Source organism: Atractosteus spatula, chromosome 11, assembly GCF_055471065.1.
Source record: "Atractosteus spatula isolate fAtrSpa1 chromosome 11, fAtrSpa1.hap1, whole genome shotgun sequence".
In the NCBI taxonomy this organism is placed as follows: Eukaryota; Metazoa; Chordata; class Actinopteri; order Semionotiformes; family Lepisosteidae; genus Atractosteus; species Atractosteus spatula.
The window spans coordinates 8,385,702-8,399,946 of record NC_142716.1 but is presented as its reverse complement, the minus strand read 5'-3'; the positions used below and the strand labels follow the sequence as shown (position 1 = coordinate 8,399,946).

At 36.6% G+C, this 14,245-nt stretch overlaps 1 protein-coding gene across 1 annotated transcript; it reads left to right on the top strand.

Annotated features, from left to right (window-relative positions):
* The first annotated feature begins 2,978 nt into the window (after positions 1-2,978).
* On the top strand, positions 2,979-14,072 carry lmx1a (LIM homeobox transcription factor 1, alpha). Its single transcript, XM_088927720.1, has 8 exons — positions 2,979-3,042; positions 4,029-4,209; positions 9,348-9,580; positions 9,810-9,976; positions 11,465-11,542; positions 12,586-12,661; positions 13,100-13,270; positions 13,921-14,072. The coding sequence occupies exons 1-8, from the start codon at positions 2,979-2,981 to the stop codon at positions 14,067-14,069; spliced, it is 1,119 nt and encodes a 372-aa protein (XP_088783846.1). The 3' UTR covers positions 14,070-14,072.
* The last annotated feature ends 173 nt before the right edge of the window (positions 14,073-14,245 follow it).

Sequence of the window (14,245 nt, the reverse complement as noted above, 5' to 3'; positions counted from 1 at the left end):
AACAATTGTAACTGTTCCACGAGTCTGCGTTAAAACAATTGGAAATGCGCTTAAAGACATCATGAAAACGTCTTTCCATCCAAGAAAAAAAAACGACGAAGAACGAAAGGGTTGAGTACACAGTTTAAGTGGAACCTTGTAAACCTACTGGGTTGTTCAGAATGTACAACGAACAACGAAAATATGTGGTACCCTAACACCACGTGATGTGTAGTTTTCATTTACAGCACATTTCCTCCTTTAAATATAGACACATTTTGTAATAAATTATATAGCCATGCATAGGCCTTCTATAAGGGGTGGTGGCACAACTGCGATGGTGCCGTAAGGCGAATGGCATGAGTGCCCTTCAGTGGCTTTTATCAGCAAAATACTGTCCAATCTAATGTTATTATTTCGTTCCGCTTCACACTGATCTCTACTGCTGAATGTGTGAGAAACTTAGATCATGAAAAACTGTCTTTCTAGGCTTCGTTCAGTAGGCAAATGTAGTGCAGTATCCGAGTCCAAGCATCGAATGATGTCTGTAAAATGTGAAAAACAAAGGGAAAAAACAGCTACGCATTGTAATTTTTCTCGCTGCTCTTTCGGGGGGGGAAATCAATAACTTCCAAAAACGTAACATTAGCAACAAAGTGGGATTTTTAAAGGGATGTTCGAGGACTTTTTTTTTGCTGTACCGTGCTGTGCTGAAAATACTTCTTCGATGGCATTCGAGCAATTTATTACAGAATCTTAGAAGTCTAAGCTTTCGTTATAACCAACATGATCAAAATTAAAATATAAAGTTGCAGTTGTTACTTTCATACTAATGAAGCAGTTTCATTAGACACTTATTAAAATATTTTATATTTAGGTATTGAATTATACTGAATTTGTTTTTAATCTGCATAGCTAGGGAAGACCTCAGTTCTTTCGTCTGCCGATTACTTTAAAGAAAAATAGATGTCATTCAATGGTAAAATGTGAAAACTAATTATAATTTCTCACCTGATTTTACGGGTTTATTCTATGCGTTCATCAATTCTTTTTACCACGAACGCAGAAATGTATTGCATTTTAATTAATTTACCACTGTACCATGAACACGTGTTATTGTTGGGAATGTGTTATCAATTTAATGTGAAAGGCCAGTGAAGGAAATAATTCTGGACACTCATTATACATTTTAATAACAGAATCTGATAAAAAAAACCGTCAAACGTATTATTTGCTGATATCTAAGCGTGCTAGCTAAAATCACATTATTCACACGTAAGACAGATGTATACGATTAAAATAATAAAATACGTACAGTAGACTCAACAAAAGTGGCATTCGGGATTTTTGGCCGTTAGAATTATTATATTATGATCTATGCGTTAGTACTAGCTTTTGTCAGTATGATTTTTCGAATTATATTTTATAACGCTGTATAACGCTATTCTCATTGGATACAGATGTCTGATTTTAATTGTATCTTAATTGTATCTTTTCCTATTCCTATTTCCTATTTATTGTACATTTAATATATACATTTAATGTACTGTATTGTCTTTCTAAGTCTAGTGTGGTAGCCTGATGACAGCTGAATACAATAACCTTCGCTAGCTACTATAATACACGTGGGTGATGTATGAATATATTATGCTAATAGTTTCATAGATTACGCACGTGTTTCCATATTATAGATAAGTTATAGCCATTTATATACCAGTAATCACAAGTATTCATAATTACTTAAAGAGATTATTAATTTTATCTATAGTTTTATCGAATATTTGATTTCCGTAGGTTTATACTAAACGTAATGTATAGGCCCATTCACAATTCATTTGAACAAGAAGCGAGAACCTTTTTTCTTTCCGAACCTGCTATTCATTATTCACCTTTAATTCCATTTGTTTAAAATATACTTAGCAGGGTCTAACTTTTCTCTGACTCTAAATACTTTTTTTAAAAAAAGAAATCCAGAAATAATACTTTTTACAATCTCGTCTATTATGAAGCAATTCGAAAAAGCATCTTTCTTCAAAAAAACGTAAATACAAATTCCTATAGGAAACTGAAAAACGTATGGAAAATATGCAGCCAAATTGCTTAGGATAGCCGTTTCTTTTTTCTGGAATAACTACACGGAACGATTTTTTTTTTCGCTTGCTTTTGTTTTTATTTTATTTTTTATTCTAGTAATGGATGCATTTCTGTGTTTAACAAAACAGACATGGGAAACTACAGTACCTGAAAGTTAATCTGAAATCGCCAAGCGAGCGCTGAGACAGCTGTAGAGAGATGGGAGGAGAGTAATGTGGTCTTGCAAGGCAGCAAGGCAGTAAGTAGTCTTGGTTAAAGAATCCCTCAAACTCCTTCTAGGTGGAGAGATGTAGAGATACCGCTAATGACGGAGTAATGGGTTAATTCATCATCAGTAAAAAAGAAGCCGACCTGGAATAAGCTGCGAACAAATTAGGACAAAAGAAAACTGAGTACAGTTTACCTTTGCCTCTGGCCTAAAGGAGATTTAAGGCAATTAAGGTTACATTGGAGTTTTTCTTTCGCACCTTGAACTAAATTAAGCCGCAATTAAAGACCCATTGAAACACCTAGGACCGAGGAGTCATGTAAAGGTGACGTATTAAAAAATTGACAGAAAACATTTTGTCGTTGTTTTTTTATCTTGTGATATTTTTTATTAAAACATTTTTAACACAATACTTTTACACTAGAAAAACTAAGGGGAAAAGTCCAATTATTGCATTTCTGTTGTCTTACAGTCCATGAATTTTAATTGATTATTTAAGGTACCGTAAGATAATCACATTATGCTTGGTCTAATTTTAAAAATGTTTATAAGAGGCACTAACAAAATACACATCATCTTATAATCTTGTACCATTCGATCTCAAGGAGGAGTGTACAGTTATGAATGCAAGAGTATAGGTATTGCACAGATGCAAAACTACTGACTATAATTTTAAATTGCTTTTTTTCAATAGGCGATGCTAGAGATAATTAAAATGGAAGAAGACATTCAAAATCTATCTTCACTACCATCCTTGCATGGTGAGTATTCAGAAAAACAATCCTATTTGTCTTTTCAAATAAGTAGAATACTAGAAATAAAGAGACCATCAATATATGACTGAGGTTAAGGTAAAAGAGATTTAACCCATTTTACAGTTCAACGTTCTTTCCTTCTGTAACGCGATTGTTATGATAACCAATAAATCATAATCTTGTCCCTTCGAGGGAGATGTGGCTGCAGTCAAACACCCGCTTCAGGAATAAAATGTTGTGTTTTTAATGTCACGGCAAATGAATTGAGCTTACAACCTTCTTTAAAACAAACGTTATTGTTTTAAAAATATTATTTTTAAATATTGAGATTTAATGTAATAACCCATTTTAAACTAAAATATTAAACTGAAAGAATAACGTTAAAATGAAATTAACTTTTTTAAATTAAATATCTGATTAATTATTTTTGCTTCGCTCTTAAATCTGAAAACGTGCAGCATTTTCAATACTGTCGAAAGAAATATAATTGTACTCATTTAACTTTATTTCTGAATTATAAATATTTGCTCAATTAAAGTTTTCTGTATGGTCCATGTTTTGATCCGACAATTCATTAAGAGATTTCCATAAGAAATTGTATCATTAATGACTCTTTGACATTAGTTCCCATTACAGATACAAAATCCAATATTGCATACGGATATTTTGCATATTTTGGTAATCAGTATGTGCTCAAAAGTTATTTCAAAATATATGAAAGTACATGAAAACTGTTAATTGGGACTCTATTACGTTTAGTTTAAACGGACGTCTTGGTTTCTTAAGCCATAAGCATTGAAAGGGTTCATTAGTATTGTTAGATATTATATTAAAATGGATGTGGTTTTGAAAATAGCAAATATAACCCACCTCACGCCTTTTCCCCCCCCAAATTAGCCAACTTTTCTTCTGTTGGATGTGTCCTGTTGTTTGAATAGTATCCTAAGGTGTTCCACTGTTTCATCTTTTCTCGTTGTCTTTCCAACCTGCAGATTTAAAGCAGAAAGCCGTGTGCGAAGGCTGCCACAGACTGATCTGTGATAAATATCTACTCAGAGTCAATAACTGTTTCTGGCATGAACAATGTGTGCATTGTGCGGCGTGCAGGGAAACCCTTAAGAACACTTGCTTTCTGAGAGAGACAAAACTCTACTGCAAGCGTGACTATGAAAAGTAAGTACTTTAGTGTTTTTTTATGAGTGCCCATTAGACATTTTTGGTAATACTGTACGTTCAGTATTTAAGAAAAGTAACGTTCGAATTCGTTAACTTCGAGCATCTCTGTCTTCCTTTAAAACTGTTTAAAACGTTAGTTCGCTGTACAGTATGTTAACCTGTCTTAATACCAAAGAGAAAGTTTTCAGAAGTGCAGAAATTAACTTCATGCTAAAGACGCTGTTGTCGTGTCCACACGAAGAAGAAGAGATTTAAGCTCCTCGGGAAACGAGGCTTTTCTTCATGAAGTTGTTTTTCCAGCTGTATTGATTATAAGGGATACATTATGATATTTCAGAGCTCAAGCACAGGCTATTTAAGTGAGGTATGATTTATAATTTATTCAAAGCAAACGTGAGCTAATTTTTTAAAGTACCGTTTACATTTATGCACGCCAAAAAAAAAGAATAATAGCTGTACAGTCTTATTGCGATAACCGTTTTTAAATTGTTTTCTGTGAAGTATCGTTTTAAATCGTATACTACTGTACACTGAAGTGGTTCACTTCAGCCCTACTTTAGAGATGTTCTAGGTTGAAAAGGGTGAAGAAGGGACAGCTGGGCCCATGAAAACTGGCATGTCAGTAATCCCTATTGTTCTCTGTGGGAGTTTTCGCTGCATGACTGGTGACTTGTGCTCCACAGAGTCTGAAAAAAGGACATTCTTTACGTATAAAACATGCTTTCTCACTTTTCCCCTTTCTTCTCATTCTCGAGCGGTGCAGTCTAATTAATTTTCCCCTCCCCAAAAAAGGGGTTTATTAATTGATGCTTTCACATACCCGTGAAGAATAGATCCAACACAGTTCTGGGTTCATTAACATTGTGTGGCGAACTGAATGTCTGTTTTAACATCCATTAGGGAACTTTGGAATAGCATCGCTTTACAAACGAGTGGCTTTAAAAGGAAATCAATTTGAAAAAGAGAGGCCTCACGGTGTGACTTCATTTTGGAGAGTACCTCTTAAGAAACCATAAATGCAAAATTATGTTGAACTCCTCTTCTGAGAACTGCGGCACTTAAGCCAGCACTAGTGCGTTCTGCAACAAATAGGTTATTGTTGAGAAAGGTCTGAAAGGCTGGGCAGAGTCCTGCTTGCTAATTTGTTTCTCTGTTGCTTCTCTACGCACACTCCAAACTGCAAACTGTAAGAGATTAAAAAAAAATGGAACCCATGTTATCATTTGGAGTTCTCCCTATGCATGTGCTTATGTATAAGTATATTCTATAAATGTCAGTCTCCTCACAAGAATGAGAGTGAAATTTACCGAACATTCCCCATGTACAGTACAATCTCCCTTATGTCTGAGTGCTCAGAAACTGATAACGTGTTACAATATTTAGAATCCTGGAAGTAGGGTTGGCCAGACTGAGGACGAGGAGCATGATTCAGTTAAGGTACATGAAAGACAAGGTGACTGCAAAATAGAAGGCACTTTGGGCTGTGGAATGTGAGAATACTGCTACAGGCAGGGAGAGTTCTGGGGAGAGCTAAAGTGACACATTGTCAAGAAGTGTTAAATTAGTGAAATCCATTGACTTGGTAACTGCAAGCTGGGAATGACATATGGCCGTATCAGCATGGCTCATCCCGTGCATACACTGAGAATATATAAAAAAAGACAAACAAAATGCTGCTTATACTGTCATATTCCTCTGCAGCTTAATAATTCCATCAGTGGAGCTGTGTGTTTTTACAATGAGTTCTTTACATCTGGAAAATACTTTGTGTGGAAGATGCACCTGCTGAAAATGATTGTCTGGCTGATGGAGAATTAAGGAAAATCCTATCTGGTGACCAAACTGTTTTTCTGCCATGCTCCGATAGCTGTGCTTGTGCCAGGGCACATTATGATCTAAAAAAGGACCACTGAGTTTTTAATGGATTGGAATAGGCTGCCCACATGGCTGATAGTGACATGTGTAGAAAAGCTGCATCCCAAAGGCCCCGGTGTGGGGAAACGGGATAGGAACAATATCAGCACCATATGTTCCTGGCTTTGATAAACTTGCAGAAGGAGATCTTGAGGAGACGTGAGTACATGGGCCATGTTGTGGCATCTGGATAACCCTTCCCCAGGAGCCTCTGTACTGTGGTGGGACACTGCTCACCCAACCATGAGTTATCTGACCTGACCAATTAGCCATTTGCATTGAGCCAAGCCTTTCTGTTCGCTATTCACAGTCTGCTCTGATGCAGCCTTATGCCTTTTTCAGTGGGGTGGATGGTGCCACTGACTGGGGTCAATGTGACAGACTCTACCGCTTATTTCCTACTTTGCCCTGATCTCATTGAGTATAATCAAAAGAATAATGAACTCTTTGGTGTAGCCCAGCAGTTTACAGACTATGTGAACAACATCAGTCTCCAGCCATCACATACTAAGGAATCAATGACTGACATGCTAAATCCTTGCACTCTGATCTACTGTAAATTAGTAGAAAATGTTCACAGCTGATATGTCAGTTATTAACCAAGTGGGATTTGTATTTTTAATTACATAATTTGTTATATTATATACAGTATAGTAATTAATATAGAAAACTAAACAGCAGTTTTTAATTTACTTTTGGACAGTCCTTTGTTTGTACAGAAGTATCATACTCAAATGACCGACTATCATTATCATACCAGAAAAAAAAACCACCTTGATTAAAGGACTGACCACTAACCTGCAGAAGGCTTCTCCTGATACAAAGAAACCCATTAAAGAAATCCCTCCGATGCATTTGAAAATAATCAGGAACAATGAAAACCAATAGCCAGGTCTATTCTGATCTGTATGAATCAGCCTTGAGTTTTGATTGATCTTCCATAAGTATTTAAACTGATAAACTCCCAAGATCATTAAATTTTAACGTGCATGGAGCGTGATTCTTTTAAGCTCAGCTATTAGTGCTGGGCAGAGCAGTGTGAAATTAATTTTTACGGATATTTTCGTTAATACCCAGCCACTAATGGCTTTTATTTAAATTCACCATGTCCATTTTTCTCCATTTGAGTATTTTCAATCCAGCTTCAAATTCCTATCTGTCAATAACTGCAGAAAAAAATGCTTAATTATTAATTACTCAGCTTCTTTGCACCAATTAAATACTTTTTGTATCGGCAAACTTCAAATGTGATATGAGCACTGTGAAAGTAGTGTTATGAAATGCACACTGTGTGAAATTTTGAATGAGTTGAGGGTTTCTTTGAAATAACGTGACTACTACAATTGTACCATGTAATAGAAAATAAACTGGATGAAATGAGATACTAATACATATTTTTTTGAAAGAATGTATCCAGATTTTATTTTGTTCCTATTTAGGACAGTCTGTCATGACCTAATACCTAATAGGGGTTGTGAATAGATAAAGAAAATAATATCTTTTAAATGATTTATTTTGTATTACTGTACCTTTGAAATGGCTCTTTTAAAAATAACTTTAACCAATCTCACTGTCATGTGAATAATTACAGACAGATTCAGACTGGTCTATCAGACCTATCTCAAATTTTCTTGCTGGTCTCCTAGGTGATTTTTAATGACACTAATAAGAAGCAACAATGTTGTTCATTGGGATGGTATGTCCTTAAACTATGAACTTCTCCACTGGTATCTTTGTGACTTGTATAGTAGGTCAACAATACGACAGATAAATAATATTAATGTCACAGATCTTATTTTCCATATTTGATCAGATAATCTAATGAAATTAATACATATTTACATTTAAAGAACTCATAAAGCAGAAAACTTTGGTGTGAGCAGTTTTAAGAAGAATATTTTCATGTCAGTCTGCAGCATTTGGTTTTTGTTTGGTCTGTTCTATAAATAAAGAAAACAAAATGCTAAAACTCATTTCAGATGGTAATTTACACACATTGTCCAGCTGTGCTGCTCTTCGTTTTCATTTACTTTATTGAAAAACATGAAAGTGCTTTTAAATACTTCAGGGATGTAATGATCAAAATGATTTCGAAAATCTAAAAATGTTCAAATGTAGTTCAGTGTAATAAGGCCGAACCCCCATCATTTGGAATAATGCAACTGTGGTGGAAAAGAAGCAGGAGACAGACAAATGTGAATTCATTGAGAATAAGACAATGAACATGAGGCTATGTTAGCAGCCTTTGTTTTTGTTTAGTTAAGTATAGTTAAAATAATACCATGGATCAGCCTGCCCCATGGGAGAGCTGATTCCTCCCCTGACTGGAGCCATTGCATGCAGAGTTTTATTCTCCTATCTCTGTAGGACTGAAGCCCTTGGTTCAGCAGCCAAAAACCACTCATAGTTTAAAGAGCTTAGTCCAAGTTTGGTTGCCAGGTGCTAAAACGCACACTTGCCACTCTCACATGGAGGGGTAACTGGGCAGCGGGGGGGGTCATGTCAGCTACGCCAATAAAAGGCACTACTCAGCAACATTCCAAGTTCCTTTGACATATTTTTTTTATGAGCACTGGAGGAGAAAAAAAATGTGATCTTTTACAGAAAAAAAACAACTATTTTGGTGACAGTGAGAAGGTAAATACCATTAATGTTCAGATCTTATGCAAAGTTTATTACAAATTGAAGATCATAAGAAAGTATTATATATGTAGAAATGTAAAAATAACATTATGTTCTCCTTAACTACAGTACTTATTTTTGCTGTCTCTCAGTCTTTCGCATACCATATGTCAGCATTGCTTCAGTTGTATGCTTGGTAAAACGGAAATCCAAACTTATTGTATTTGATCTTATTTTATTGCTGACTTCTTTTTCTTGAAGTCGCTAATGCACATTTCATATAGAGTAATGTTTTACTACCTAACAAACGTATGCTCACAACTCCAATGTCTTGTGACTTAGATCCCTTACAATACTTTTTCAAATGAATATTTTCTCTAATATGGAAGAGCAACAGTCCATACCATGTGTAGGAGATTTAACGAATAGAAATTATGCCTACAGACAATTCTGTCCAAGATACCCTGACATCTCCCATGCAAGTAGAGCCAGCATATTTGACAGCAACATTTAATGAGGCTGCTCACGTACTGCATATTTAAAACAATGACTAGGAATCCTCTGTCATAGTCGTTTTCTTTCTTTCCCACACTAATTAGATTGTTTGCAGTGAAGTGCAGCGGTTGTTTGGAGGTGATTACTCCAGCAGAGTTGGTGATGCGCGCCCACAAGTTGGTGTACCATCTGCAATGCTTCTGCTGTTGTGTGTGTGAGCGGCGCCTGCAGAAGGGGGACGAGTTTGTGCTGAAGGAGGGGCAGCTGCTCTGCAAGAGCGATTACGAGAAGGAAAGAGAGTTATTGAGCCTCGTCAGCCCGGCCTCATCAGATTCAGGTACGGACTGGCTAATAACAGGGAAGGGCTAAAGGAAGGCATGGCTGCATAAAAACAGCCGCTGTGTGAACACTGTACACTGTACACTGTCAGTGATGAATCTGAAAATATATCCAGGATAATGAATGACAACAGCTTGCTGCATTATTGAGGTAGCATTTGAGGGTTTGTTTGCATGCAATGGCAAGGATCTTTGCTAGAAAAGTCTTCTTTTTTTTCAAAAATCCAGGCAAAAGTGATGAAGATGAAGATAGCCCTGATAAGTCTATGAGTAGCACAAAAGCAGGTGAAGACCCCGAGCACAAGCGGCCTAAACGTCCCCGGACAATTCTCACGACCCAGCAGAGAAGGGCTTTCAAAGCTTCCTTTGAAATCTCCTCCAAACCTTGTCGAAAGGTCAGCAACAGCTTTTTTTAATTTATCGGTCCATCCATTGTCAGAAAGTCACTGAATTCTGGACAGGGCTGAGGCAACCAGGAGCCGACCCTAAAAGCTTGTGGTGCAAATTTGGACTGCACCCTGGAGGGGATACCAGGCTATCACAGAATGCTTGAATCGGTTACACACACAGTCGCTAAGAGGAACAAATTAACCAAATCAGTATTTCTTTTGGAGATGGGAGGAAACCAGGTATAAACTCACATTGAAATGGTTAGAATATGAAGAATCCTGACAGATAGTATCTCAGGTTGGAATCAAAGTCAGAACCCAAGAACTAACTGCTACACTACCATGCCCCCACACTAGTTCACTTGGGGTGTTCAGCTTTATACTGTAAGTATTACATTGCAAATAAATAAGAGGAAAGAATGAAACAAATCACAGTATAGAGATGACTTGCATAGAAACAAACTATATTTTCCAGACATCTATTTATTTATCTTCTAATTGCCTTGCATTACAGTATCTGCACCTACAGTACCCATTATAAAATCTGAAAGTTTCAAGTCCTTCTGTAATCTGTTTTAACCAAAAGCAAGAGTAACACAATCCACAAAGAAGTGACTTGATTCTGGAAAGTTCTAAATTAAGTGAGTTGATAAGTGATAGACAAGTTTTTAAAAAAATGTATCTCTATAATTTATAATTAACATTATGATTACAACTTGTAACAGATTTCCATATTTATTAGCAGAAACTTTTGATACTAATAAATGTTGAACAGTCATTGGTTCTACAAAAGCTGCATTTGTACCCGTTAGCCTTATTTTGTCAAATACTGACCTTTGTTAACCAAGATATAAAACTTGGTTCATGTTTAGTGTTATTACTCCAGTAAGATAGCTGTTAGCATCAAAGCCTTTGCTTAATAGCTATGGCTGTGTAAACAGCTTATTCATTTTGAAATTTCAGAAGCTAAGCAAGACTGGGCCTGGTCAGTACTGGGATGGGAGACCTTCTGTATCAGTAAAATCAGGGTGCTGCCGTACATAGGACTGGTGGACCAGTACATGGTACCTTTCCTGCTGGACTAGAATTTCTAAGACCAGAGCCTTAGGATTGTGACAGTGGACACTATGTTTGGAGCCCATTGTTTGAATGTGATATTAATCCCAATTCTCCTGACTCCTGAAGACCCATTGCTAGTGTTTGTCAAAATCTAGAAGTTAACACCAGTATCCTGGCTAAGATGCACTCTGGGCGTGACATGAACAATCTGGACTGCTCCATGTTCTCCTGAATTCAATTAGTGAATCTGTTTTGCACTTCTCTTCCTGATCTACTGGATAGTGTGGCTAATAGACGATTAGTATTGGGGGTATCAGGTGGATGCTGCACTTCAGGGGTGGGTGAAGTGGATCCATTCCTTTATGTAAAGCTCTTTGGGATGCAAAGCTCCATATCATTATAAAAAATATTATTGTTTTTTTTTGTTAACTACAGGTAAGAGAGACACTGGCAGCAGAGACAGGATTAAGTGTGCGAGTTGTGCAGGTCTGGTTTCAGAATCAAAGAGCTAAGGTAAAGAAAGGTTTAGTCTTTGTTCACCTATAGCCAGTCATCTCTGCCTTTACAGAATTTGCAGCTATTGGAGGTCTAATATATTTTATATTGTATATATATTGATTTTCTTTATTGTGCACACTTATACTCTTTATACTATATTTGACTTTTATCTTTCTTGTTTAAACATGTTTAGATATTTAAATACAAGTGTACTGTACATATATTAAAATAGAACACAGTCTGTCATTTTCTATGATGGCTGTATTTTTCACTTGCCTGTAATAGAACCCTTCATCTTTTATTTTTTCACCAATGTTCTATGTTCCATTGACAGTCTCCAGAAAGCTCCTAAGAAAATAAGAAAGGTTATATAAATGAGAAGAGGCACCCAACGACAAACAGTATCTGAGCAGTTTGTTACATACACCTATAGCCTGACAGACTGGATTTCTCTCCTCAATGCATTCCTTCATTATTACATGATTATAATTAAATACATAATATCTTAGTTTACTCCTTTATAATCTTGGGTGCTTAGGATTTTATTTAACTGTTGGTCTTGAATTCATCCTCTGGATTGATTTTGTCAATAACTTTCAGGGTTTTAATTACTTGAATTGATTACACTTGACTCCTCTGTTATAAAGAGATTCACTTCCTTTAACATACCTGTTTAAGACATTCCTTTATGGTCCTGACTGTGGTACAGTGGCTAGGGTTCTAGACTTGGACTTGGAAGGTTGTGGGTTTAAATCTCAAATCTCAACAGCTACACAGCTGTTGTAGCCTGGAGCAAGACACTCCCTCCGAAGTGTTCCAGTGAAATACCCCGTTATACAAATTGGTAAAAAATGCCTGATGCTTTGGATAAAAGTGTCAACCAAATAATCAAAAAGATCAGACATTGATCTGATTGCCTTCTTCTGAATTCATACCAGATCAGCTTATATGCTCTGTCATGTGGTGACCAAAACAAGCATTATTTTGTTTTTACATCAGTAGTCTGAGCCTGTTTTGTGCGTTGTCTTATTTATACGCTTGTGTTATTTTTTTGAAAGATGAAAAAACTTGCCAGACGACAACAACAGCAGCAAGACCAGCAAGATCAAAGTAACTCCCAAAGACTTCATTCAGGTACATAAAATCAGATTGAAAAACCTCCATTGTTCCAAAGGTGCTTTAGCTCAGAGACGTGAGCAAAGACATGGAAAGGCATGTTCTTTTTATAACCACTTTGTTTTGTACTATACTGTTTCACTGATAATAACAACACCAAAGAATTAAGTGGATTTGTCTTAACTCGCTTGGCTGAGGGCTGAACTCCTAGCCATACAACAGGGAGGCTGGGACCCCCATGTGGAGTAAGGAGTGACCAAGGGGCAGCTGCAGAGGTGGAGATGGGCTGGAGGTGGGATGCAAAAGATGTATGTGAGGGAATGAAGGGGAATCTGTAAGGTGAGGAATTGATGTCAGGAGTCATTACAAATTACTGACAGTTGAGGTTGATCCCTTCCAAACTTTGTTATAGACTCCATTTTGTTCTGTCTCTAATTTATGCACTTTCATAAACAGTGACCACAAACAGAGTTGTCAACCCTGGCATAGACAGCAGACACCCTTTCTCTGACGTGCAGCAGCAGCAGCATCACATTTTAGCTCTGGAGCAGCAGTCCTACAAGGTGGACCCCTTCCGACAGGGACTTACACCCCCACAGATGCCTGGGGATCACATGCTCCCCTATGGTAACCATTTCTACCATTTCAGCTTTATGCAACTTGACAGTCTGAAGTGCTTAAAGTCTTTTCTAATTCTTTTTTTCACTGCCGTTGAATGCTGATCAATATATCTCTATATTGTCTGCGTCATAGTTAAAGTTGCTATGCCTAATAGTTCAAGGCAGTGTACTGCCTTAGTCTGGTGAATTTGCTCTTCAAGATATTGAGAAGATGTTGTTCAATATTTCAGTTTTGTTTTTAATTTTTAAAATTGTAAGGTATTTATTCATTGCACAAGTAGGTGCATACACTAGCACTTTGGAAGGCTTTTCTTCAAGGATTTTGTTGACTTTGTTGAATAATAAGATTGTTCATTATGGTGTGTAGAAATAAGTCAAAACAGGTGTGTTTTTATAGAACTGACAAAGACACCTATAAACACCACCCTGAGGCCTTCACTTCTTTATCTCCAGAAAAGTTCAGGAAAAGAGAGAAATTACTTTTAAAAAAGTCTCACCCATGTAATCTAATAATAATTGCTCAATTATATTTCTTCTATTCTAGATCTCAGATGGAACTTAAAAAAAACATATACTTTATATCTGTGCTGGACAGCTATATAAATAATGTAATTTCTTAATTGTCAGCTTACACGTACTGTTTTTCTATATTTTCAGGCAGCGAAGGCCTTTTCAGTGAAATGGACAGTGACACTGCAATTAGTAACATTGGAGATTGTCTTCTGTCTTTGTCTGAGGCAGGACTTGGAGTTTTAAACCCTATTGACCGTCTCTACTCAATGCAAGACTCTTACTTTGCCTCATGAGTCTCTAAAACTCCCACACTTCTGAATTTGCTTCAGGTTATTGAGCAGCGGTTCAGTAGTTCCTAAGCAAGTGGTATATATGTTTTGTCAGTACTTTATCTAAAAAAGCAATGCAATGGAGACTTATTAAATTTGAAATTCTGCATGGATAAAATACAGTTGTAAAGCACCTCAAC